Source organism: Vulpes vulpes, chromosome 13 (assembly GCF_048418805.1).
Source record: "Vulpes vulpes isolate BD-2025 chromosome 13, VulVul3, whole genome shotgun sequence".
NCBI lineage: Eukaryota > Metazoa > Chordata > Mammalia > Carnivora > Canidae > Vulpes > Vulpes vulpes.
This window is the reverse complement of record NC_132792.1, coordinates 118,962,951-118,986,925: the sequence shown is the minus strand read 5'-3', so window position 1 is coordinate 118,986,925 and position 23,975 is coordinate 118,962,951. Positions and strand designations below refer to the sequence as shown.

The 23,975-nt window shown below is 54.1% G+C and overlaps 1 protein-coding gene across 1 annotated transcript in view; it reads left to right on the top strand.

Moving 5' to 3' along the window:
* IQGAP3 (IQ motif containing GTPase activating protein 3) overlaps positions 1-17,865 on the top strand; it is a 36,469-nt gene extending 18,604 nt beyond the window's left edge. The window contains exons 16-38 of the mRNA XM_072732536.1: positions 261-351; positions 1,534-1,701; positions 1,796-1,935; positions 2,102-2,272; positions 5,035-5,118; positions 5,291-5,362; positions 5,463-5,532; positions 6,676-6,884; positions 7,580-7,732; positions 7,958-8,121; positions 8,459-8,683; positions 9,526-9,666; positions 10,348-10,432; positions 10,836-11,068; positions 11,304-11,436; positions 11,532-11,634; positions 12,206-12,332; positions 13,185-13,272; positions 13,829-14,041; positions 14,688-14,854; positions 15,100-15,201; positions 15,593-15,701; positions 16,805-17,865. Coding sequence (XP_072588637.1) covers positions 261-351; positions 1,534-1,701; positions 1,796-1,935; positions 2,102-2,272; positions 5,035-5,118; positions 5,291-5,362; positions 5,463-5,532; positions 6,676-6,884; positions 7,580-7,732; positions 7,958-8,121; positions 8,459-8,683; positions 9,526-9,666; positions 10,348-10,432; positions 10,836-11,068; positions 11,304-11,436; positions 11,532-11,634; positions 12,206-12,332; positions 13,185-13,272; positions 13,829-14,041; positions 14,688-14,854; positions 15,100-15,201; positions 15,593-15,701; positions 16,805-16,918 — 3,162 coding nt within the window. The 3' untranslated portion in view covers positions 16,919-17,865. The remainder of the gene's footprint in view (positions 1-260; positions 352-1,533; positions 1,702-1,795; positions 1,936-2,101; positions 2,273-5,034; positions 5,119-5,290; positions 5,363-5,462; positions 5,533-6,675; positions 6,885-7,579; positions 7,733-7,957; positions 8,122-8,458; positions 8,684-9,525; positions 9,667-10,347; positions 10,433-10,835; positions 11,069-11,303; positions 11,437-11,531; positions 11,635-12,205; positions 12,333-13,184; positions 13,273-13,828; positions 14,042-14,687; positions 14,855-15,099; positions 15,202-15,592; positions 15,702-16,804) is intronic.
* The last annotated feature ends 6,110 nt before the right edge of the window (positions 17,866-23,975 follow it).

Here is a 23,975-nt window from a genome sequence, read left to right as displayed (position 1 = left end):
TGGGGCGCTGAGGCACAAGGGCAGGAAAGTGAGTTGCTCGGAGGGTGGAAGAGGATTCTGGGAGCACTGTGGCCAAGCTGAGTTGATGCTTGGCCAGCCTGAAGACAGGCCTGGAGAGAGCCTTCTGAGCCTGGCAGCAGCCCTAGGAAGCAACAAGGCCACGCCAGCATGTGGCAGGTGGGAGGAATGGACACTGCTGTCCTGCCTGTACCTTGGTCCTCGGGCAGCTGAGCCTGGAGCCATCTCTCTCAACTTCTTAGGTGACAGGGGACCCTGGGGCAGTGCTCTGGCTGGAAGAGATCTGCCAGGAGGTGCTTAGAGCCAACCAGGACACAGACGCTGCGCAGAGAAGTATGTGGGAGTCCAGGGGAGGTGGGCTCCTCACCCCCTCTGTGGGGAGGTGGTCCAGAACCAGAGCAGGGCCTCGCTGCTTCCCTGAACAATAGCTTTCCTAGTAGCTGGGCAGGAGAGTCTTGGGGGCTGAGGGCCCACGGTTCACTCGTGCTTCCATCCACACCACACCTTTCCACGGGTACTTGCCCCCAAAGTGTGAGCATGTGACATCAGGTGGTAGCCAAAGGTCTGTCCTGTCTTGTGCTGGTAGCTGGAGTTTGGGGTCCCAATGTCAGCTTTGGCTTTGAGGACAAGCAGACAGGATCAGTGTGCACCCACACCAGCGTTTCTGAAACCACACCAGCTGGTGTGGGTGCTAGTTGTGTCGATCCATAGTGTCTGGAGTCCCTTTGTCCACCTGTCTGACATGACGGCAGCTGCTGCACTTCTTGGACTTTATTTTCTTCTTTAGAAACCTTCTTGAGGGATCCCTGGGTGGCGCAGCGGTTTGGCGCCTGCCTTTGGCCCAGGGCGCGATCCTGGAGACCCGGGATCGAATCCCACGTCAGGCTCCCGGTGCATGGAGCCTGCTTCTCCCTCTGCCTGTGTCTCTGCCTCTCTCTCTCTCTCTCTGTGACTATCATAAATAAATAAATAAATAAATAAATAAATAAATAAATAAATAAATAAATAAATAAATAAATAAATAAATAAATAAATAAATAAATAAATAAATAAATAAATAAATAAATAAATAAATAAATAAATAAATAAATAAATAAATAAATAAATAAATAAATAAATAAATAAATAAATAAATAAATAAATAAATAAATAAATAAATAAATAAATAAATAAATAAATAAATAAATAAATAAATAAACCTTCTTGAGGTTCTCTGTATTCTGCCTTTGAGCTCCTGTACAAACGTTGGAGCTGTCCTCTTAACCCAGCCCAGCAGGCCCCATGATGCCTCCCTCCAGGAAGCCTTCCTTGACTGCTGCTTTTCCCTCCAGGCACAGCTACATGCTGCTATTTTCATCTGTCTACATCCACACTAGGAGGTTCCCTGTCCTTCCATCAGATAGGGGGTTTGGTGTCCCCTTTTCCTGAATCCCTCCCCCGTGGACAGGACAGGGCCCATGGGAGGGACTTGGGAAAGGGTAAGGACCAACCACTCCCTCCCCATGCCCCTGGCAGTGGCTCTCGGTGTGGCCGCCATCAATCAGGCCATCAAGGAGGGCAAGGCAGCCCAGACAGAGCAGGTGCTAAGGAACCCCACTGTGGCCCTCCGAGGGTTGGTTCCCAACTGTGCTGACAGCTATCAGCGGGCCCTGGAAGGTGCCATGGCAAGGAAGCAGTACCCAGGTAATGGCCCCAGCCTCACCCTCTGCTCCTCTGCCTGCCCCAGCCACCTCTTGGCCTCCTCTGAGCCTTCTCTCCTTACTTGACTTCTGCTCAGGAGACACAGCTTTCTGGGTCCAGCACAACATGAAGGATGGCTCTACCTACTACTTCCACCTGCAGACCTTCCAGGGCACCTGGGAGCGGCCCTCTGGCTGTCGCCTTAATATGTCCCACCTGACTCGGGAGGAAATCCAGGTTGGCAGAGCCCCTGTGAGGGAGAGGGCCAGAGAGGGGACTCCCTGTGGCAGAGGCTTCCGCTGGCTGGGGTGCTGGCTGCACCCCTGTAGGGGAGGGAGAGAGTTCCCTGCAGCAGAGGCCTCACCCGTTGGAGTGCCACAAGTTCTCTCTCTTACTTCCACAGTCAGCCATCACCAAGGTTACCGCTGCCCATGACCGCCAACAGCTCTGGAAGGCCAACGTCGGCTTTGTTATCCAGTTCCAGGCCCGTCTGCGTGGCTTCCTTGTCCGGGAGAAGTTTGCTGAGCAGTCCCACTTTCTGAGGACCTGGCTGCCAGCGGTCATCAAGATCCAGGTGGCAAGCTCTGGCCTTCAGAGTTGTCAGGGCCTGGGCTTATCTGAGCTTCAGGGTTTCCTTCCTTCCTGCTTTGTGCTGAGTAGAGTGAGGATGATCTTCTGGCCTCTGAGCAGTAGGGGTTATGAGCATGCCATGTAGAGCCTAGATTGCCTGGGTCTGAGTCCCAGCTCCACCACAAGTAGCTAGCTGTGTGACCTCGACAGGCACTTACTCTCAGCCAGTGTCCCCATCTGCAGAGTGCGAACATGAACATTGTGACATGCTCCATATGGGGTGCTCATGAGGATTAAGGAAGGCAGTGGCATCTGAACAGTGCCTGGCTGGCAGGCAAGAACATGGGCAGGTTCCAGTTACTGTCCCCAGGGCAAGAACTGCTTTGTCAACTCCCTGCGGGGAGGTAAGAGTGAGATTTGGTAAGCCATTGGGTGTCGGACACAGGAAGAGGATACCCTGGGGGCTAAACAGGAAAGGGTGGACCAGCCACAAGGGGAAGAGCCCCTGTCTTTTCTCTCCAGCTAGCCCTTTCCATTCATATTCTGACCTATGGTTGGTCCAGTGCGGCCTTGAGGCAGGACCCACTGGGAAGATGTGCCTCCGCCAACCATTTTACAAGCCAGGAAAGATGGGAGTTGAGCAGAGACCTCCTCAAGTAGATGTGACCTGCAGGTTGTGCAGAAGTGTGAGAAGTTCCTTTTGAATGAACACTGCATACCTGGTATACAAGGATGCCACCTGGCCCAAGGCAAGGACAGGAGATGGATGGGAGACACACTGAGGAGTGACCACATCTCCTCCGGCAGGACCTAGGGAATGGCTGACAGTGGATGCTGTGGTGGTGGGGACACAGAGGCAACCCCAAGAGCGGCGTGTGGGAGGGATGGGCACATGGCTCTGGAGTCCGAGTCACCACGTGTGTGGGTTTGTGATGGAGGGCTCAAGCTTTACAGTCAGAGGCTGGAATTTGCCTCCTGGTACTTCTGGGTCGTACAGCCTTGGGTAACTCTCCTGAGCCTACTCCAACACAGTTTCCTTAATCACAGTGACGCATTGATTGTGCAGGTTTAGCAAGAAAGTATGTAATGCTAGGTGCAATGAGCACTCCACTGGTGGTAGCCATTATCACATGTTAAATTGTAGGGCGTCGGTCCCAGAACTCAGTGCAGAACCTTAGTGATTAGCATTTAGTGGTCTGATCATAAGGATTCCTCCCTCTTGAGCCTGGGCTGGGATTTCACACCCAAATTAAAGAGCTGAAAAGCCACAGTAATAGTGGGAGAGGGGAAGGGGTTAGAGGGCACATGTGCTGCTAATGCTGGAGCTGTATGGGCTCTGGCCTGGGTCCTGGGAACCAGGGAAAGGGAGAGGTGGCCCAGAGCATCAGGCCACCTGTCCTCCAGCTGTAGGGAAGAGTCAGGAATGGGGCTGCTGGGGTGTGCTGAGACTTGAACCTCTGCTGGAAGCTCTGAGCCTAGCTGAACCCTCAGATCAGATCCTGACCTCTGACCAGTCCAGACTGGGAGGCCTCTTCTCTAAGGGGGAGCTGTGTATGGGCTGCTGGGGGAAGAGCCGAGAAGGGTTCCTCCACTCCTCACCGCAGCAGCTGTCCAGAGGGACAGCCTGCCCCTGTGCTGAGGGAAGGCGGGGGGTGGGTCTTTCTGGCCTCCAGACTAGGGGGGACAGCTGCTGTCCTGAGGGCACACTGCCTCTTATATCCTGGCTCAACAGAGTGACAGGGTTAGCCCCAGGGGTGGAGCCCAGCCAGGAGAGCTGGCTTTAGGAAGGGCTGGGGGGATAGTTGGTCAAAAGGAGATGCTCTGGACACACCAGCCCGTTATGGATTCCGTGCTGGAGGATTGTCCAGGCCTGAGCATCCAGGAGATGTTTCACGTGGGCCCTAAATGACACGAAAGATTTCAGGGGTAGAAGGGGCTGGGAATCAAGGTGAAGGCCATAAACAAAGGTTCAGAGAAGAAAGTGCAATGTCTGATGTGGCTCAAGTCGCTAAGGAACCAGTGGAGAGTCATGTGGGGTCAGATGGGTTGAGAGCTGGATGCGCTGGGGCTGAGAGTTGTAGTCAAGGTGATACTTTAGGAAAACAGCTACACGAGCTTCTATGAAAGGGGAGAGGCCTCTAATGGGAGGAAGGAAGCCCTCGGGTTTGTTTTAGAGACCAGAGAGGGTGTGGTTACAGAGAAGCCAGTCACCCTAGCCCTTCACGTGGACCAGCCAGGGCCGGGGCACCATGGAGGGAGGGTGGATGGGCGGGTGTGGGAGGGGGTGCTGGCTTGGCAAACAAGAGTGTGGGCGAGGGGAGCCTCTGTGGCCTGCAGCCCACGTGGCATTGGCAGAGGTGGTAGGTGCACCATTCTGCACTTGCACACGCCTTCCATCCATGCCCCTGTGTGTGAGGAACAATGGAGCGTGTGAGTGCATTGAGGGGAGATACAGTGCACGCTCTGGTGAAGTTGGTGAATATGTGGAGACTCACTAATATCTTTAAGCTTGTGTCTTACCATTGGGTTTCTATGAGGAGGTGTTAGCTTGAGTGCATGGGTTTGATTGCTTGTATGTGCATGTGTGTGTGCTGGGACCAGGGAGAGTGGCAGAGAGCATGCTTGGCTGGTGTAGATATCTGGTTTCCCCATGAGGGTAGATGTTCTCTGAGAACAGGTTTCCCCTCTGCCTCCTCTGCCCTGCTCCCCTGGACGGTCTCTGGCCAGCAGGGACCAACAGGGGTTGTCCTCTCTCCTGGCACACAGGCTCACTGGCGGGGTTACAGGCAGAGGAAGACATACCTGGAACGTCTGCAGTATTTCAGAGCAAACTTGGATGCTGTCATCAAGGTAGCTGCCACAGCTTGGGGTGGGGGGTAGGGGTGGGCAGTGCTGTTTCCTGAGGGCCCCCTGGGAACAATTGTTAGTCCTTTTACCTCGCCACCTCTGGAGACAGCTGGGCTGGCCCGGGTCCAAGGGCCAGGCCCCGAGTCTGGAGCTCTGAGATAATGTGTGTCCTCAGATCCAGGCCTGGGTCCGGATGTGGGCAGCTTGCAGGCGATACCGGAGACGTCTGGGATACTTCCAGAAGAATGTGAGTGTCCTGCTGCTGCCCCGTCCCTGTGCCCAGCCTCCACCCAGGAGACCAGAACAAGGGCAGTCAGCAAGCCTTTCCCCACCTGTGTTCATGGCAGGTTAACGCCATTGTGAAGATCCAGGCATATTTCCGAGCCCGGAAGGCCCGGGATGACTACAGGGTGTTAGGTACGCTGCCTGGTCTCCTCTCTTCATTGTAAGTAAGCTGCCGGGTCTCCCTCCTCTGTGCAAGCCATGGCTTTCGATAGTCAAAGGGAGTGGGCAAGGGAGCCACCCCAGCCCATGGTTACAAATTGGGCTTTGGAGAAATTGTCCTCCCAGCCCCTTCCCTCACCAACAGGTGATGTCTTCAACCTTGTGTGTGCCTCAGGACCTGGGGTGCCTGTGGGACTGAGGATATGTCTCTGCCTTTGGGGGTCCCCTAGTATGGTGGGAGAGACAGGAGCTAAGACATCTGTGCAGGAACATGGTTGAATGGGGGCTATTCCCAAAGCCCCCGCCCACCCCAGTAACAGCCAACCCGGTCGCCCCGAAGGCTTCCCTCGCCGGGTGCTTGCTGTCCCAGGCTTACATCATCTTCCTGTTGCTACCCACCAATGCAAACAAGGGAAGGGTCTTCTCTCCCTAGAGGGCCAGCCTTATCTTGCGGCCTAGGGCTGTTCCAGCTCCAGCCCATGAGGGCCAGTGTGCATGAAGCCTCCTATGTGCTGGGACCTGAGTGCCAGCACCCAGTGGTGCCCCTCATCTGCCCCCTAGTCCTCACAGGGGGCTGCACATCTAAAGCCTCAAAGAGGTCCTACTGGGCCACTCTTGGCTCCCGTTCTTAAAGTCCAGGAGCCCAGCTTTGGAGGTCCTCCTTTTTGCTTCCATGTCCAAGTTTGTCTCCAGCTCTCCGGTTCTGGAAGATGTGGGCCCTTTCCCTCCTGGGCCCGAGGTGACACTCCTGGGCTTTCAATAGAACGCCCTGCACCTTGCTCTCTCCCTTACCCCGTCCCCTCTGTGCCTGTCCTGCCCATGGGGGTGCTGTCTGTTCCTCTGACTGGGCGTGCAGCCATTCTGAGGAGGGGGGTCTGTCAGAGGGAGCTAGGGCCCTGGTGTGGGCCCTGGCTATCACATAAGGAGCGTGGGGACAGGACAGGCCTAGAGGCAGCCCACCACTCCCCAGCCACAAGCAGAACCAGTTAAAGGGCTAGGTGTTGCAGGTCTGCTGGCCTCAAGCAGGTTGGGGACCAAGAGGTGGTAACAGGCAGGAAGCTGGTGAGGAAGCCTCTGAGGACGCGGCTATCCTGACACCTCTTCCCGTCCTGCCAGTCCACTCACCCCATCCCACTGTCAGCGTGGTGTGCAGATTTGCCCACCTCTTGAATCAAAGCCAGGAGGACTTCATGGTGGAGGCAGAGCTGCTGAAGCTCCAGGAGGAGGTGGTCAGGAAGATCCGGTCCAACCAGCAGCTGCAGCAGGACCTTGACCTCATGGACATCAAGATTGGCCTGCTGGTAAAGAACCGGATCACCCTGCAGGTGAGGGGCCTGCCACCACCAGCACATCCTCTGGGAGGTGGTGCTGGCTGTCCTGGTTGCTTACGGTAATTTCTGCCTGTCTGGATTTTACTACCTGGCTTAGGTCCTCGCTCCAGTGGTGCTCTGTCGGGGGGCAGGTGACAGGGCCGAAAGAGCCCTGGCTATGAAATGAGGGAGCCCAGCTCTGCTGCTACCTTGTGATGGGGCTGCGAGCTGCCCACTTAATCTCTAAGTCTGTTTCCTCCTTGGGAAACAGGAATAATCAGAGGGTATGTCTTACCGGGCCAGCTTAGAGGTAGACACAAAAGCTCCTCAGATTGAATGTCCACACAAAGGTGCAGAAGTGGTAGTGTGACAGCTCCAGCTCAGGCAAGTGCAGCAGTCTCAGAAGAAATAGTAGCGAAACCCACAGACCCAACGTCAGGGCCTGGCAACCCAGTTCTCTGCAGGGACTCACCCTGTGAAAGCGGAGGTGGTTGGGGGGAGGGGGAGCCACACTCTAGAACCATCTCTCTCTCTCTCTCTCTCTCTCTCTTTCTCTCCCTCTCTCTCTCTCTCTCTCTCTCTCTCTCTCTCTCTCTCTCTCTCGGCTCATGTGCCACGAATGCCTGGAACGGCGAAAGCCTGGCCCCTTGAGGCACTGACTCTGACCACATGCTCTGCACTCCACTGGCCCGCTCTCCCTGCACCTGCAGGAGGTGGTCTCGCATTGCAAGAAGCTGACCAAGAAGAATAAGGAGCAGCTGTCGGGCATGATGGTTCTGGACAAGCAGAAGGGACTGAAGTCGCTGAGCAAAGAGAAAAGGCAGAAACTAGAAGCTTACCAACATCTCTTCTACCTGCTGCAGGTGAACAGAAGGCTGTGGGAGGAGAGGACCTCACTACCCTCGGAGGGCCTTTCTCTGCACACACAGTGTCCTTCCCCTGCCCTAATGCCTCAACCCCAGATGCCCCTTCCTCTTGCCCCTCCTGTCAGTCCTCCGAAGAAGTTCACGTCAGGAGAGCCTCTCTTTGTTCACTCGCTGGTCCTCGAGGCCCGGCAGAAACCATTCCTGTCTTCCTGTCACTTGTAGACCCAGCCTATCTACCTGGCCAAGCTGACCTTCCACATGCCACAGAACAAAACCACCAAGTTCATGGAGTCTGTGATTTTCAGCCTGTACAACTATGCCTCCAATCGCCGTGAGGCCTATCTGCTGTTGCAGCTGTTCAAGACTATGCTCCAGGAGGAGATCAGGTAGGGTTCCCATGTCCAGAGGGATGGGAGGGGAGCAGGCTGAGAGGCCACTGTTGGCTCCTTCACCAGCTGACAGTCTGCTGAGGTTTGAGGGTGGAAATGGAACCAGAAGGCCTCTTCTCCCAGCTTACAAAGAGCGCCCGCAGGATGTCTCTGAGGACAGAATGGAGGGGGGATGTGGGCAGAGGGGTTAGTGCACAGCTGAGGTTGCGCTGTCGGGACGAGTCTTAGGAGGTTACCAGAATAGGCTTCGAAGAACCAAAATCTCCAAAAGGAAAAGCAGCGATTTGTCCTACACGGGGCGAGACACTAACTTCCATGACTTCTTGCACCATAGGTCAAAGGTAGAGCAGCCCCAGGACATGGTGACGGGTAACCCCACAGTCGTGAGGCTGGTGGTGAGGTTTTACCGGAATGGGCGGGGCCAGAGTGCCCTGCGGGAGATCCTGGGCAGAGTCATCCAAGAGGTGCTGGAGGACAAGAGGCTGAGCGTCCACACAGACCCCATTCACCTCTACAAGAGCTGGATCAACCAGAGTGAGGCCCAGACAGGACAGCGCAGGTGAGCAGCTGGCACAGGGAGAGCTCTCTTTGACCTGCTTGCTCTGGGGCCTCCCTGGGATAGCATACAAATAAGCACACAGGTGTCTGAATATTGCCACCAGCCCCATGGGATGAAAGAATGTAGCCTTCTAGATAGTCCCTCTGATAATTAACATGGAACTGGAATAAACGACACCAGACCTGGTGTGCTTGACACAGAATGAACACAGATGAATATGCAAATGTGTCTAATTGCTATGTCCTGCTGGCAAATGATATATCTGATTTGCCAGGAGTTGGGATATGGAGTCCTCATTGATAGGAGATAGCTGAATATTCAGATTTCTAGATGAATAGACCAATAAGGCAGTGGAAGAGCCAGGTTGGCCCTGGGCTTGGGCGGGGGCATTGGTTGGGTGCACGGGTCCTTGAGAAGTGGGGCTGCTGAGGAGCACCTCACACTGGTGGCTGCTCCGGTGACATGTGGGCTTCTATGTCAGAGGTGCAAGGCTGTGGCCGTCTTCCCGATTGCCCCAACTGACAAAGACTGGATCTAGGACAGCCCTGACTTCCAGCTCCCCTGAGGAGCCCTCATACAGACTGCAGGGTGTCCATCCCTCCTACATGCATCCACTTGCTTTGGGCCCTGCAACTCTTTACCTTCCACCCACATTGCTCTGTTCCCTTTGAGTCCTTTCTCTTGTTCTGGCCTGGTCCCCTTAAGCATGCTGGGCTGCCTTTAGCATGTGTGCGCCTGTGAGGGGGATCCTGTTGTTAGATGAAGAGTTCCGGAAGTGGGGCTTCGGGGGAGGGGGCACCATGGGAGGGGCTCTGGCTGATACTTTGTCTCACTGCCCACAGCCACCTCCCCTATGATGTCACCCCAGAGCAGGCCTTGAGCCACCCCGAGGTCCAAAGACGACTGGACATCTCCCTCCACAGCCTCCTGGCCGTGACCAACAAGTTCCTTGTCGCCATCATGTCCTCTGTAGACCGGATTCCGTACGTGCATCAGCCCCACCCTGGCCAGGCCAGCATGATTTGTAAACCTCTGTCTCTGAACCCTGGGAGGTGGAAGGAGATTGAATTTGTAGGTGGCACGTCCATTATAGGAATCGTGATAATAAAGTCGAGCACGTTTGGATACCACAGTACTATTATACACTACTTCGACAGACATAATTTCACAATTCTCACAAAAACCCTGAGCTAGAGAGAGGAGGGGATTGTTTAAGCCACCATCTGGTTCATGCTGGAGGCAGAACTGGAGTTCCTACCCCCGTGTTCTGCTCTCCTTCGGTCCTGCCCCCAGCCCAGCCCAGCCCCTCCTGGGTGCTCTGGGATGCCTAAGGAGGTTGGTGTCCTCAGAGTCTCCCAGGCTGCCTTGGGACAGGGTTCTGGCTGTGTCACATGCCCAGGATACATAGCCTCTTGGTGAAGGTGCCTCTCAGGTGAAGGCAAAATGAATCCTGGGCTGTGGGGTGTTCCCAGGGGACACTAGCCAGGCTAAAGGCTGCATGTCAACTTAGTAGGTGACAGAGCCCTCGCCCTGGGTACTGACATGAGTACCCAGGTAATTGGGGTGCTGGTGTGCCACATCTGAGCCAGTAAATAGGCAGCATGCATGCACTGAGCTCCGGCCGAGATGGGCAGGACCGCAGTGCACATGCACTCTGTCCCCAGGTACGGGATGCGGTATGTGGCCAAGGTCCTGAGGACAACTCTGGCAGAAAAGTTCCCTGACAACTCGGAGAACGAGGTCTACAAGGCAAGCACTGTCTGCCCTCCCCAGACTCCAGAGCTGTCCTCTGCCCTGCTGTGTCTGTGAACCCCCAGACAGAGACAAAACAATAGAAAATCCTATGCTGTAAAAATCCAAGCAGAAAAACATTCTCCACCCAGCTCACCTGCCAGCAGGTAGACAGACAGCTAGGACATGAGCTAACAGGGTGGACAGCCCTGGACTTGTCAGGAGATCCGGGTTCTGGTCCTAACTCCTGCTCACATTTTGCTGTGTGACCTTGAGTAGGTTGCCAGCCTGCTCAGGTGTTTTCTATGAAAGGATGGGGTTGGCTCTGGTGGTACCTCGCAGCCAGGGGAGCTGGGGAGCCGGGCAGGGGCCTCCAAGGCGGATCCCAGGACGCTTCTGGGATAGTGTCCTTTGCCCTCAGGTGGTAGGGAACCTCCTGTACTACCGCTTCCTGAACCCAGCCATAGTGGCCCCCGACGCCTTCGACATTGTGGCCATGGCAGCAGGTGGTGCCCTGGCCACCCCACAGCGCCACACGCTTGGGGCTGTGGCTCAAGTCCTCCAGCATGCTGCGGCTGGCAAAGTCTTCTCTGGGGAGAGTCGGCATCTGCGGGCCTTAAACGACTACCTGGAGGAGACACACCTCAAGTTCAGGTCTTGGTCCTGTCCAATTATCCCATCCTGTCCCGTCTTCCTCCTCTTCTTTCTCTGGTCATGCCCCACCTCCCTCCCTGGAGTCCTTGGGGAAGCAGAGTCTGCAGATAAAGCACATAGTGAGCCAGATGGTGGATTGTTGGGCTGGAGAGGACCCTGGGGGGGGAAGGGGTAGGGGGACAGCATGTGGGGGTGCTGCCCGCTTCACCCCCTCTCACACCCTTCCTCGAGATAGGAGGTTCGTGTGCCGAGCCTGCCAAGTCCCAGAGCCAGAAGAGCGCTTTGCAATGGACGAGTACTCCGACATGGTAGCTGTGGCCAAACCTGTGGTGTACATCACCGTCGGGGAACTGGTCAACACACACAGGGTGAGGGGCACAGTGAGGGGTCACTGGGTGGGTAGGCTGGAGCTGGAGGAAGGCCCTGCTGAAACCTGCATCTGCTGGCCTTCTCCAACCCGCAGCTATTGCTAGAGCACCAGGACTGGATTGCCCCAGATCACTGTGATCCCCTGCATGAGCTCCTGGAGGACCTTGGGGAGCTGCCCACTGTCCCTGACCTCATTGGTGTGTACCATGCTGGGCAAGGGGGGGCCAGCTGGGGAGGCTGCAGGGAAGGATGGACAGGCAGAAAAGCATGCTCTGGCTGGGGTTCTCGTTAAGTCGGGGATATGTGCCACGAAGCCGGTCCACACACCCCCTCCTCCCTCTGGTCCTAAGTTGGAAATGTGGACACGAGCTGATAGGAAGAAAGTGGACACGCAGGAGGGAGACCCAGTGCTATCATCATGTAAATGGCTGATCAAATCGTGGGAGAGAGATGTGGATGGATGTAGGTCTGTTTTGAGCCTCAAGGGTTCCCCTGACAAGAGCTATGGAACAAGAGGAGTGGTCCAGGGGCAGAAGGTCAGGGTGGGGGTGGTGACAAATGGGGAGGTAGGAGCTCCAGGCCCCTGGGCCAAGGGTGTCAGTCAAGGGCTGAGCTCTGGGCAACAGCCCTCCCATCGGTGCTGAGGGTCGAGGGCCAGGGTGCTGCCTCAGGCAGTGTGTACATACCTCTCCTGGCACAGAGGTGCATGGAGCAGGTGGCTAGCATGGCCGTCTGTGAACGCCAGTCACATCTCTTGCCCCACCTCAGGGGAGGGCGTAGCTGCAGATGGGAATCTAGACCTGAGCAAGCTGGAGGTGTCCCTGACACTCGCGAACAAGTTCGAAGGGCTGGAGACAGACACCGGCGATGCCAATGCCCAGAGCCTGCTTCTGAGGTGGGTGAGAGCATCCTAGGCTGGTGACTCGGCCCCTCCACCATCTTCCTGGGGTCCTGGTCTTCGGACAGTTCTCCCTGAGGCTTCTCTGGCACCGCCCTTGCCGGGCCTATGTGTCCCCCTTAGCCTTTGCTCTGTGCTTTGGCTGAAGGCTGGGGGAGACTTGGGATGTTGGTGATACCTGATGTTGGCATATTGTCATGCTTTTTACCAGTTTGCTCAAGGGACAACTGTGAAGTCAGGGATGGTTTCCCTGCTTTATGGTTTAGAGACGCTCGGGGTAAGTGGCCCGATGGAAGTGATGGTCAGGAGAGGGGCCTGGAGCTTCCATCCTCAGTTCTGAGAGGGAGGGCGGCACCCAGCAGTGCTGGCTGCATCTGGGCAGAAGAGGAGCCAAGCTACCACCTTAATCCTGCGCCAGCAGGGCAGCCCCCCTATTCCTCCAGGGAATCAGTGAGCCAGGTGATCAGCTTTGTCCTGCCACCCAAGGCCTTCTAGGGTGGGGCCAGGCAAGAACACAGCCAGGGCCACCAAGAGGAAGGTGGCTGTCAGGCACCCTGAGGGCTCAGCAGAAGGGACATGGGCACTGGGGAAGGTCCCCCAGAGGAGGAGGGGCATCCTCCAGCCCAAGGACTGGGACAACAGTTTGTGGGAGGCTGTCAGTGGAAGGAAGGGTTGAGGCAGCACAGCATGTGCACTGAGACCCCTCAGCCCACCTTGGTGTCTCCCTCCCTCACGCACTCTCTTGGCTTAAGTGTCCCTGGCAGCCATGACTTGGGGTGAGGTCCACTCACTCTCAGCTCCTGGGCAGCCCCATGTCCAGACCCTTCCCCATTCCTCTGCTCCTAACAGCACCAAGCAGATGCTAGCTGACATCATGCAGTTCCAGCCTAGGGACTCGCTGGAGGAGATGCTCTCCTACCCGCTATCTAGAGAGCAGGTGAGTGGCCAGGCGGCTTGGGAGTACTGTCTGGACACTGGGGCTCCACTGTGTCCATGCTCCCCGCTGCACCACAGTACTGGTCCCCACATCTGTCCTGGGCACTGGATGGCCCAGTGGCAGTCTGGGTAGCCACCCTGAAGAGTGCTGGAGGGCTGGCTGCTTCAGGAGGAGTGTGCCCCAGAGCCTGGAGGCAGGAGACGCTAGTGAGTGGGTAGAGATCTGATTGGGCAGCAAAGACCAAGCCAAGGGCTTCCCTGAGAAAACGTGAGGATGGCCGGTAGAGGCGCTTCCCAAAACAGCACAAAAGAGAGGAACACCCCAAACACCCTGGGGCCATCGCAGGATTAGGAGGTGGCTACCAGCGTGGGTTCAGAAGGCTTTCTGCTATGGCTTCTTCGGTCCCCCATGGGCCCCTCCTCCCTTGCGGTGACTCACAGGCCCCTCTGGGTCTGTGATGCTACACTTCCCATGTTCTTCCTGGAGCCATCTGGTGGGGGTAGGGGGGCAGAATGGCAGAACCTGCTAGGTCCCTCCAGCTCCTCTGCCCCCCCAGGAAGCGGCCCACCAGCGGCTGATGTGCCAGCGTCAAGCCTGTGAGACCCAGATCCCAGAGCCCCTGCGGCGGCACCGCTCGCTAACCGCGCACAGCCTCCTGCCACTGGCGGACAAGCGACGGCGCGTCCTACGGAACCTGCGGCAGCTGGAGGGCCTGGGGCTGGTCAGTGCCCGCGATGGCTACCAAGGGCTGGTGGATGGACTGGCCAAGGTAGCTACCAGGGGTGGGGTCCATGGGGGCACAGGCAGGGAGGGTGGGTTGGGAGGGGCAGGTTGGGGTGGGGCATGGTGAGTGGGCAGGGCTTGTGGGTGTAGGAGAGTGGGTTAGGCCTTGAGGTTGTGGGTGGGTGTAGGCAGCTGAGTGGGGGGGAAGGGGGAGGTAGGTGGAGAGGCGGGTCGTGGGTAGGTGTAGGTGAGTGCGTGGGGGGATGAGCGAGGCCTTGTGGGTGTAGGCAAGTGTGGGGAGTGGGGGGTAGGCACATAGGTACCTCGAGGGCAGGCCTCACCCTGGCAAGTGTCCACCCAAAATTGTCACCAGCTACTGAAGCCAATAGACCTCCACAGGGTCCTCTCTGAAGGGGGTGGTGCTCAGGGAAGGGCGTATTCTTACACCTCTTTTTTACTAAAAACAAGGAGCCTTAAGACAGTTACTCCTTGGTGTGGGTAAGGCCAGGACAAGTTCCTTGAGGTTTTGGGATAGAGCCTTGAGATTGAGGTCCTCCTAGGAAAAGCAGCTGTGAAACCGGCCTCTTCTGCTTCTCCTGAGGACCCTCCTGGGGGTGCCCTGGGCTTTATCAGGCCCTGAGTTGCTCCTGTCAGAGGAGGCAGCTCACTTGGCCTTGGCCCTCCCACCCCAGGACATCTGCAGCCAGCACAGGCACCGCCAGTGGCGGAAGGCAGAGCTGGGAAAGCTGCAGGCCACGCTCCAGGGTCTGGATGCCAAGATGGCCTTCTATGAGGAACAGGGTGACTACTACAGTCAGTACATCCGCACCTGCCTGGGCCACCTGGCCCCCCGCGCCAAGTAGGTGCTGCATGCTCCCAAGGTGACCTGTAACCTCTGCCCCATTCCACCGGGTTTGAAAGGGACACTGTTCCAGGGCAATGCGGCCCCTGTCTGAGTGTGGCCTTCCAGCCTCTCAGGCAGCCCTGGGCTCCATCAGGGAGGGTCCTTGGGCTCTGATTTCCTTCCCGCAGACCCTGAGGGGACCAGTGTCCTTGGTGTGGAGGACTCACTTAGACCAATTCTCTGCCACCTTTTTGAATCAGGACTTCTGGGAAAGGGAAGAAGCAGCCATCACTCCATTATACCGCTGCCCAGCTCCAGGAGAAGGGGGTCCTGGTGGAAATTGAGGACCTTCCCCACTCTCAGTATGTGTCTCTAGCGGGCAGTATGTCAGGCCCTGCTGTGCCCCAGCGTAGGGAGGGAGGAGAAGCACAGCCCCTGTCTTGGGGCAGTGGGGGTGGCAGGGTGACAGGGCACCTTCAGGCAGAAAGCTAAGGCCAGTGGACATGGCCCAGCCCAGTCCAAGACAGCCCAAGGCAAAGGATGCTGGGGACACTTCCTAGAGGAGTGACAAGGGCCAGGTAGATAGAAGATACGCAGCGAGCCAAGCAGGCAAGACAGACAGTTATGCCTACGGGAGCGTGGAGGGGAAGTCTAGGCTCGGTGACACACAGCACTGTCATGCTGAGCTGCAGTGGGTGGAGGAGCAGGGCTGCGGCTCTGGAAAGAGGCCCTGGTTCAAATCCATCCTAACAGCTTCAGAAACGTGATCTTTGACATCACCCCTGGAGATGAGGCAGGAAAGTTTGAAGTCAATGCCAGGTTCCTGGGTGTGGACATGGAGCGGTTTCAGCTTCACTACCAGGTGAGGGGCCTCTCATGGGCCTACAAGCTACCTGCTGGGCTTGGGTGCTGGCCTGAGGACAGTAGGCCCACTTCACTTCCTAAACCTCAGGACATCAGCTCCGCTCCCCCAAGTCGAGTGGAGAGGTCTTACAGCCCAAGCCCCTCTGTTCCCCTACACAGACCCCACTGCCAAGCTGCAGGCTGTGACTTTGGGCCGGTGATGTCAGAGCAGGATGAGTCCTCAGAGCCCTAGCCCATGCCCATGCTGGGCTCTGTACAGCCCTGAAGCGTTATCCCTTTACGGCTCTGAGGTTGATGCCTATCATAGGCCAGCATTCAGGGAAGCAGTGATTTTTTAAATTTATTTATTTATTTATTTATTTATTTATTTATTTATTTATTTATTTATTTATTTATTTATTCATTCATTCATTCATTCATTCATTCATTCATTTATTTATTTTTAGATTTTATTTATTTGGGAGCAGCCCAGGTGGCTCAGCGGTTTAGCGCCACCTTCAGCCTGGGGCGTGATCCTGGAGACCCGGGATTGAGTCCCACGTTGGGCTCCCTGCATGGAGCCTGCTTCTCCCTCTGCCTGTGTCTCTGCCTCTCTCTCTCTCTGTCTGTCTCTCATGAGTGAATAAATAAAATCTTTTAAAAAAAAGATTTTATTTATTTGAGAGAGAGCACATGCACACACGAGCAGGGTGAGGGTCAGAGGTAGAAGGAGAAGCAGGCTCCCCCCTGAGCAGGGAGCCCAATGTAGTGCTCGAACGCAGGACCTCGAGATCATGACCTGAGCTGAGCTAAAGGCAGATGCTTAACCAACTGAGCCACCCAGGCACCCCAGAAAGCAGTGATTTTAAACCCAAATCTTTCTGTTCTGCTCTTTGGCCTTTTGAAGAAGAAAATGGATTTTGAGCCATGGTTGTACTTGAGCTGACATGTGGTCAAGTCACTGTGCCTCTCTTGGCCTTGGTGTCCTCCTCTGTAAAATGAGATTTCAGTGGCCAACGCCATTGGATGGGTGTGTAAGGCTCCAGAGTGATAGCCTTCTATAGACTGGCTAGGCTACTGCCAGGAGCCCTCACCCCTGCCCGCCCATGCCCCTCTCCCCAGGACCTCCTGCAGCTCCAGTATGAAGGCGTAGCTGTTATGAAGCTCTTCAACAAAGCCAAGGTCAATGTCAACCTCCTCATCTTCCTCCTCAACAAGAAACTCCTGCGGCAGTGACAGACTAGGTGGGCGCTCCCCAAAGGCCTCTTACCCTCCTGGATGCTTGTCTTGACACTAACTCACTGCCATACTTACCTGCAGCCCCCCAGGGCTCAGAACTGGGGTGGAGCTACCAGGAGTCCCACCCTTCCCCCCCAGCTGGGAGGAGCTTGCCTACCTGGCCACAGATAGAGTCTCCCAGCCAGATGGTAGGATATGAACTCCAGACCTGCCCTTTGGTCTGGGAAGGCTGCTACTCTTGCATCTACTATGCCCTCCAGTGGTCACCCCAATATTACAAGCACTGCCGGTCCCCTCTGCCTCCCCTTTCCCACCACATCCCCAAGCCAGGACACGGCCTTCTCTCCCTACTCCCACTCCATTGGCATGGGCGCTCCTGCCCCACTACCCCTTGGGTCACTGTACTGCTGTGACACCTCACAGCCCTCCAGCCCCTGCCCTCACACCCAGGACAGACAACACTGCTATTCTCTATGGCGCCTTGGGCAACATGACCCCCGTTAACCTCAAATCTCATTGCTTTGTGGATGGTCTATTTTATATGTGTGTCCCTCGGGTATTTATCCCCCCCCCCCCCATACACACACTGGTGGGTCTCTGTGCAGCTTTAATCATGGTTTGAATTCTTTCTCCTTTTTGAGCTCAGAGGAGTTGTCCTTTCCCATATTCAGACTACCAGTCCTGCCAGCGCCTCAGGCCATGTACTTCAGGGCACCTTGGGTTAGGGCGGGAAGGTCCCCTGTGTGTTTAAGACTCAATCTACTGTCTATGGTACAGAACATCTTTTCCCATTGGAACTCTGGCCTCTTGGAGAGGACTCTTCTAAGCCATTGCAGTCCATTTGTATTCTTGTCCCTGCCACTGTGTCTCATGTCCCCACACGCACCTGACCTCCTGTCCCTCTGCTCCCAGTATCATTTGAATAAACACAGCTATCACCCCTACCTGTGCCGTTCGGCTTTTGCTTCACTTCATGCAGAGCAGAACCTTGAGTTCTGGGACAGCTCTGCCCTGAGCTCATCGGGCAGTCCTCCCTGCAGCCCCCCAGTGCCCACCTGCCTCCTGTGGAGGCCATTCTGCCTGCCTGAGCTCCTAAAAGCTGGACGACATGTGGCATGCACTCCTCTGTCTCCTCCCCCAGGGGACAGCAAGGAGGAAGGAATGCTTGGGTTTTGATGCACAGTGGCCAGGATCTGAAGACAAAACCGACAGGAGGAGAAACCAGTCCTAGTTCTGCCCAGCCCACTCTGCACACATTTCTAACAGGTTCTCTTCCTGGGCTTCCTTCTGTGACACCAAAGGTGCTGTCACCACAGCACCTTAGGTATATTGTAGCTTGTGCACTCTGATCAAAATCTCTTCTCCATGACAAAAGCCCCCCTCCTTTCCTCTTTGCTTCCAGGGAACAGGGACAGAGTCTGGGGAGGAGGGGATGGTACAGAGATACCTGCCCTGACATCTCAACTCCCAAGAAGCCCCTACTGGGCACTCCCAAGTTTGCCGGGTAGAGCCTGCCCACCTTGTCACTCAGAACCTATTTCACTGTCACATCCTCCCCTTCCTGTGACATGTCACCGCAAAGACTTCAAGTACTGCCTTGCTCTGGGTGACAGTGACACATATTGTAGATCCAGGTTTCTACGCATGATCAGTCCTCACTGAAAATCTCACACCAAGCACTCCAGCTCTGTCCCTTTGTGACACTTTCTGGCCACCACATGACCTCAGCCACATATACCACTAATGAAACACCATAACAAAAAAACGTCACAGTAGCTACTGTCATGCTGGGGTGGTACCATGAAGATAAGCAACCCCTCCCTTTGTGTAATGGATGGAACTGAAACTCCCAGGTTTGGGTGACTGACCAAGGCTACAGCAGGCCATCAAGGGCAGAGCAGGGCTCTAAACCCAGACCCTCCCGGTCCGTGTTGATATTTCCCTGCGTTTGTATCTTTTTTTTTTTTTTAAGATTTTATTTATTTATTCGTGACAGACACAGAGAGAAAGGCAGGGACACAGGCAGAGGGAGAAGCAGGCTCCATACAGAGAGCCTGACGTGGGACTCAATCCCGGGACTCCAGGATCAGGCCCTGGGCTGAAGGTGGCGCTAAACTGCTGAGCCACCCGGGCTGCCCACATTTGTGTCTTTTCTGAGAAACGTTTGTACTCCCTTCAGTGCACGCTCTCAGACCTCTCTCTGAGGCCTACTGCTCAACCTATTGATGATCCCTGACGAATGTCAATTCTTAGTGTCTTCCTAACTGTGGAGGGCCAATCTGAGACACCGGCATTTATCTCCTATGGGGCGAGGGCGGTGGGTGCGGGGTGCAATCTCGTTGGAGGACAATTTGACAACAAAAACATAAGTGCAGGTTGCCAAGACCATTCAATGGGGAAAGAGCAGTCTTTCTACCAAATGTGTGTTGGAACAACTGAATATCCATATAGGAAAGAATGAAGCCAGACCCCCTACCTTACACCATATTCAAACATTGAAACAGATCATAGGCCAAAATGTAAGAGCCAAAATTATAAAACTCTTAGAGAAAACCTAAATTTTCATGACTTTGATCCAGGAATGGTTTCTGAGGACACCAGAGTTAAAAGCGGCCAAAACTAGATAAAGTGGACTCTGTCAAAGTTAAAAACTCATGTTTCAAAGGACACCTTCAAGAAATGAAAAAAAAACCCACAGAAAGGGAGAAGATACTTGCAAAGCATCTATCTTATCAGGGACTGATTTCTAGAATGTATAAAGAGCTCTTACAACTCAAAAGACAACCCAATTAAATGGGCAAGAATTTTAATGGTCATTTCTCAAAAAGATATACAAATAGCTAATAAGCACATGAAAAGATGCTCAACATTATTAGTTATTAGTAAAATGCAAATTAGATTTTAATGAGATAATACCATCTCCTACTAAAGGATGGCTAAAGTAAACCCGTAATAACAAGGGTTGGTGAGGATGTGGAGACATTAGAGCTCTCACTTGCTGGGGCAGTTGGTTGTAAAATGTTTTCCACTTTGGAAAACAATTTAGCATTTCCTCAAAACGTTAAACCTACAAGCCAGCAATTGCCCCTCCTAGATAAATACCCAAGAACATTGGAAGCATCCGACAACACACAAGTCTGTACACATGTCCATCAGTTGATGAATGACTCAGCAAAAGGTGGTGTGTCCACACCAATGGGACACTGTTCAGTCCTCAGAAGGGATGCAGTGGGAAAACCTGCAAAGTGCGAGTCAGACACACAAGGTCACATACGTGTGATTCCATTTATACAAATGTCTAGGGTGGGCAAATCCATAGGACAGAAAGTAGATTCATGGTTGCCAGAGTCTGGGGAAAAGGGAGTATGGAGTGACAGTGTGTGGCTGTGAGGTTTCTTTTGGGGTGGTCCAAATGTTCTGTAATTAAGAAGATGTGATGGCTGCACAATCTGAGCACAGTAAAACCACTTGATTTTATCCCTTAAAAGGATGAATTTTTTGGTATGTGAATTATATTTCAAGAAAGCTATTACTTTGGGACACCTGGGTGGCTCAGTCGGTGAAGCATTTCCTTTTGACTCAGGTCATGATCCTGGGTCCTGGGATTGAGTCCTGCATCTGGCTCCCTGCTCAATGGGGAGCCTACTTCTCCCTCTCCCTCTGCTGCTCCTGCTGCTTGTGCTCTCTCTGTCAAATAAATAAAATTTTAAAAAGAAAGAAGAAAGTAAATTATTACTGTTTCAGACGATAAAAGCACACATCCAGCAAGGAGCGTGTCCTATGATGGGACCTGGCCGGGGCCAGAGAGCTGCAGAGTACCTGTCCGGTATCTTGTGTGGCAGCAGTGATCTCAGTAGATCTCAATGATCTCAGTGGCCCCACGATGGGACGTTGTGCCGCCTGTAGACACAACGAGCCAGATGCAAGTGTGCTAGTGTGAGGAGCTGTCCACAGTGTCCATTGTTTGAAATGACACATGAGAAATGTGGCCATGGTCCCCTTTACCCCTTTAGGGAGTAGGGATGAGGGGAAATGTCTTTCTGCCCTGTGCTGCCAGTGAGCTTCTCACGCTCAGGGAAGGGAAGCATGTCCACACCCACTCCAGAACTGAGGTGTGAGCATGTGCAGGGGGGCTGCGGGGGGGCGTGTCCCTAGTTCTAGAGCAGTGGCTCCTGGCCTGCTAGCAGCTGCGTGCAGAAACACAGCAAGCTGATGGAAGCCTACCGCCAGTGTGCAGCTATTTCACCCCTGGAACCTAAAAATTAAAGATTGAGCCCATATTGTACAGGTCTTTCTCATTTCATTTTTCTGGTGACTAGTTTTTGTGCTCTTTGACACAAATATCAGTCCAGGCGTGCCTGGCTGGCTCCACAGGTGGAGTGGTGACTCTCGATCCCAGGGTCATGAGTTCAAGCCCCATGTTGGGTGAGGAGCCTATGCAGAGATATGAAAAAGTAAAATTTCTTCAAAAACACTCATGTCTCTAATGGGTCCCACGTATTTAATGCAGTTAACATCACTGCAATGTTCTGCAGCTGCCTGCAGTTTCACTATTAAAGTCGGTAATGGCTGTCTGTGTCCAAGAGCTTTCTAACTTACCTCCTTAGAAGAGGATGCTGGAACAGAAATGACTAGATCCAAGAGCAGGACCTTTTTTTTTTTAAGTTTGTTTATTTGAGTCATCTCTACGCCCAACAGGAGCTCGAACTCACAACCCCAAGATCAAGAGTCACATGCTCTCCTGACAGCCTGCCAGGTGCCCCAAGAGCATGAACTTTTAAAAAATTGTGAGTTTTTTTCCCAGTGACATATTCATTGTAGAGAGTCTAGGAAACATTTATAAACCAAAAACATTACAAAATAACCACTTGTAACATTTTGATGTCTTTTCTTCCAACCATATTTGTAATTAGAATTGTGCTACACACTTATTTATAAACTGCTTTTTCTATTTGCATTGTAAACACCTTCTCATATTAAATGGGATATACCAAAGGTGCCTGACTGGCTCAGTCGGTAGGGCATGTGACCCTTGATCTTAGGGTCTTGAGTTTAAGTCTCAAGTTGGGCATAGACGTACCTAAAAAAACAATCTTTTTTTTTAAATATTTTATTTACTTATTTGACAGAGAGAGAGCACAAGCAGGGGGAGTAGCAGAGGGAGAGGGAGAAGCAGGCTGCCTGCTGAGCAGGGAGCCCCATGTAGGGCTTGACCCTGGAAACCTGACCTGAGCCGAAGGGACATTTCACCACCAGAGCCATCAGGTGCCCCTGGATGGTCTATGTTCTCATAGAAGAATGCTGTGTGACATACCCTTTGTGGCGGTTGCCTGTTGGCATTGTCCTCTCTGGGTCTCTTCCTTTGAGGAACAGATCTCCCTCCCTCCACACAACTGTGGGGGTGACAGTTGGCGGATCTGCCTCTAGCTGCCCAGGACCGTGGGCTTGGGACTTCCTTCCTCTGGTCTGTGGGAACTTGAATTCTGAGGGCGGCACCCAGAAAGAGAAGCTGGTTGGGCCTGAATCACTCGCTGGCAGCACCCTGCAGAGACGGCCACCAGCTTCTGGCACCAGAGTCCCCAGAGGGGTCAGACTGCCATCTCTCCCAGGTCAGGTCACTCCACTTCTAACAAACCACGGGGCACCCTCCCCCCAGCTCCCTGTTTGCTGAATTTCCTGAGCCCAACGTTTTGTTGCTCACAGAGATTACTTCCTAATTTATCCTCACACCTAAATCTTTGCCCTTGTTTATTTTCTTGGACGATATTTCTAAAAGAGAAGTTGCTGCATCAAAGGGTGTGCGCTTTATAAAGGATTTTTCTACATGTGGCCTCACGTCCAGAAAATCTGTACCAATAAACAGAAAGAGGGGAGAGGCAGGGGTACATGTCCTGGGGCCAACTACCCTGTGGGCCTTGCGGAAGAGCTCCTTTGCCTTTCCACCAGGGCATCAGACGGAGACTCCTCTCTTCACAAGGAACACACGTGTCCCAAAAGTATGGCTGGCCAATGGCACTGTGGCAGCCTGGCCTGGACCCTGGGTGGGGAAGACAGGACATCCATGGGAGGCCGGAGACACCGAATGAAGTCTGGGGTTAATAGTAATAGGTTTTAACACTGGTCTCTCTGTTTTGAGCAACATAGCACAGAAATGCCAGCTGTTAACCTGCGGCCAAGCAGGTGATGGCACACACGAATGCCCTGCACTGCTTTGGCAACCTTTCCATAAATGTAAAACTATTCCAAAATTACAAGTTTGTTTAAAACTGCATCGCACCAATGTACAGTCCCACTTGAGGGGCACACAAGTGTTAGTCTTACATAACCTTGCTGGCAGCGAGTGTTTTAGAACTTCAGGCCTTCAGTGAATGCTGAGTGTGTGCCCTCTGCATGCCCATTGTCAGCTCAGGTGCCCGAGACAAGGTAAAGCAGACAAGGATCAGCGCCCTCCGCAGCTGACAGCCACTGGACAGAGGCAGACATTTCCCGTCAGAAGCAAGAAGTGTGGGATGCCTGGGCGGCTCAGTGGTTGGGCGCCTGCCTTTGGCTCAGGTCGTGATCCCGGGATCCGGGATCGAGTCCCATATCAGGCTTCCCGAGAGGCGTCAGCTTCTCCCTCTGCCTGTGTCTCTGCCACCCTCTCTCTCAGTCTGTGTCTCTCATGAATAAATAAATAAATCTTTAAAAAAAAAAAAAAAAAAAGAAGTAAGTTCTTCCAGAAAAGGCCAGGGCAGACCCAGGGAAGGAAAGGAGGGATGGGCCGCCGTGTTGAACAGCGAGACCAGGGGAAGCCCCATGGGGGAAAGACACCCCAGCTCTCGCTGGATGGCGGAGAAGCAGAGCTGAGTGCGTACCTGGGGAAAGGCACGTGAGGTCAGGTGAAAGCACAGGCTGCGCAAGGCCTTCTGGGCGTGAACAAAATGAGGCACAGGCCTCCCGATGCTCACCTGACACTCACAGCCGACTGGCTCTCCTGCCCCCATAGCCCCTTGCCGTCGGGGGCTGTGCTGGGACAAGGGAACCTGAGCACAAGGGCAGCACTGCTTCCAGGCTC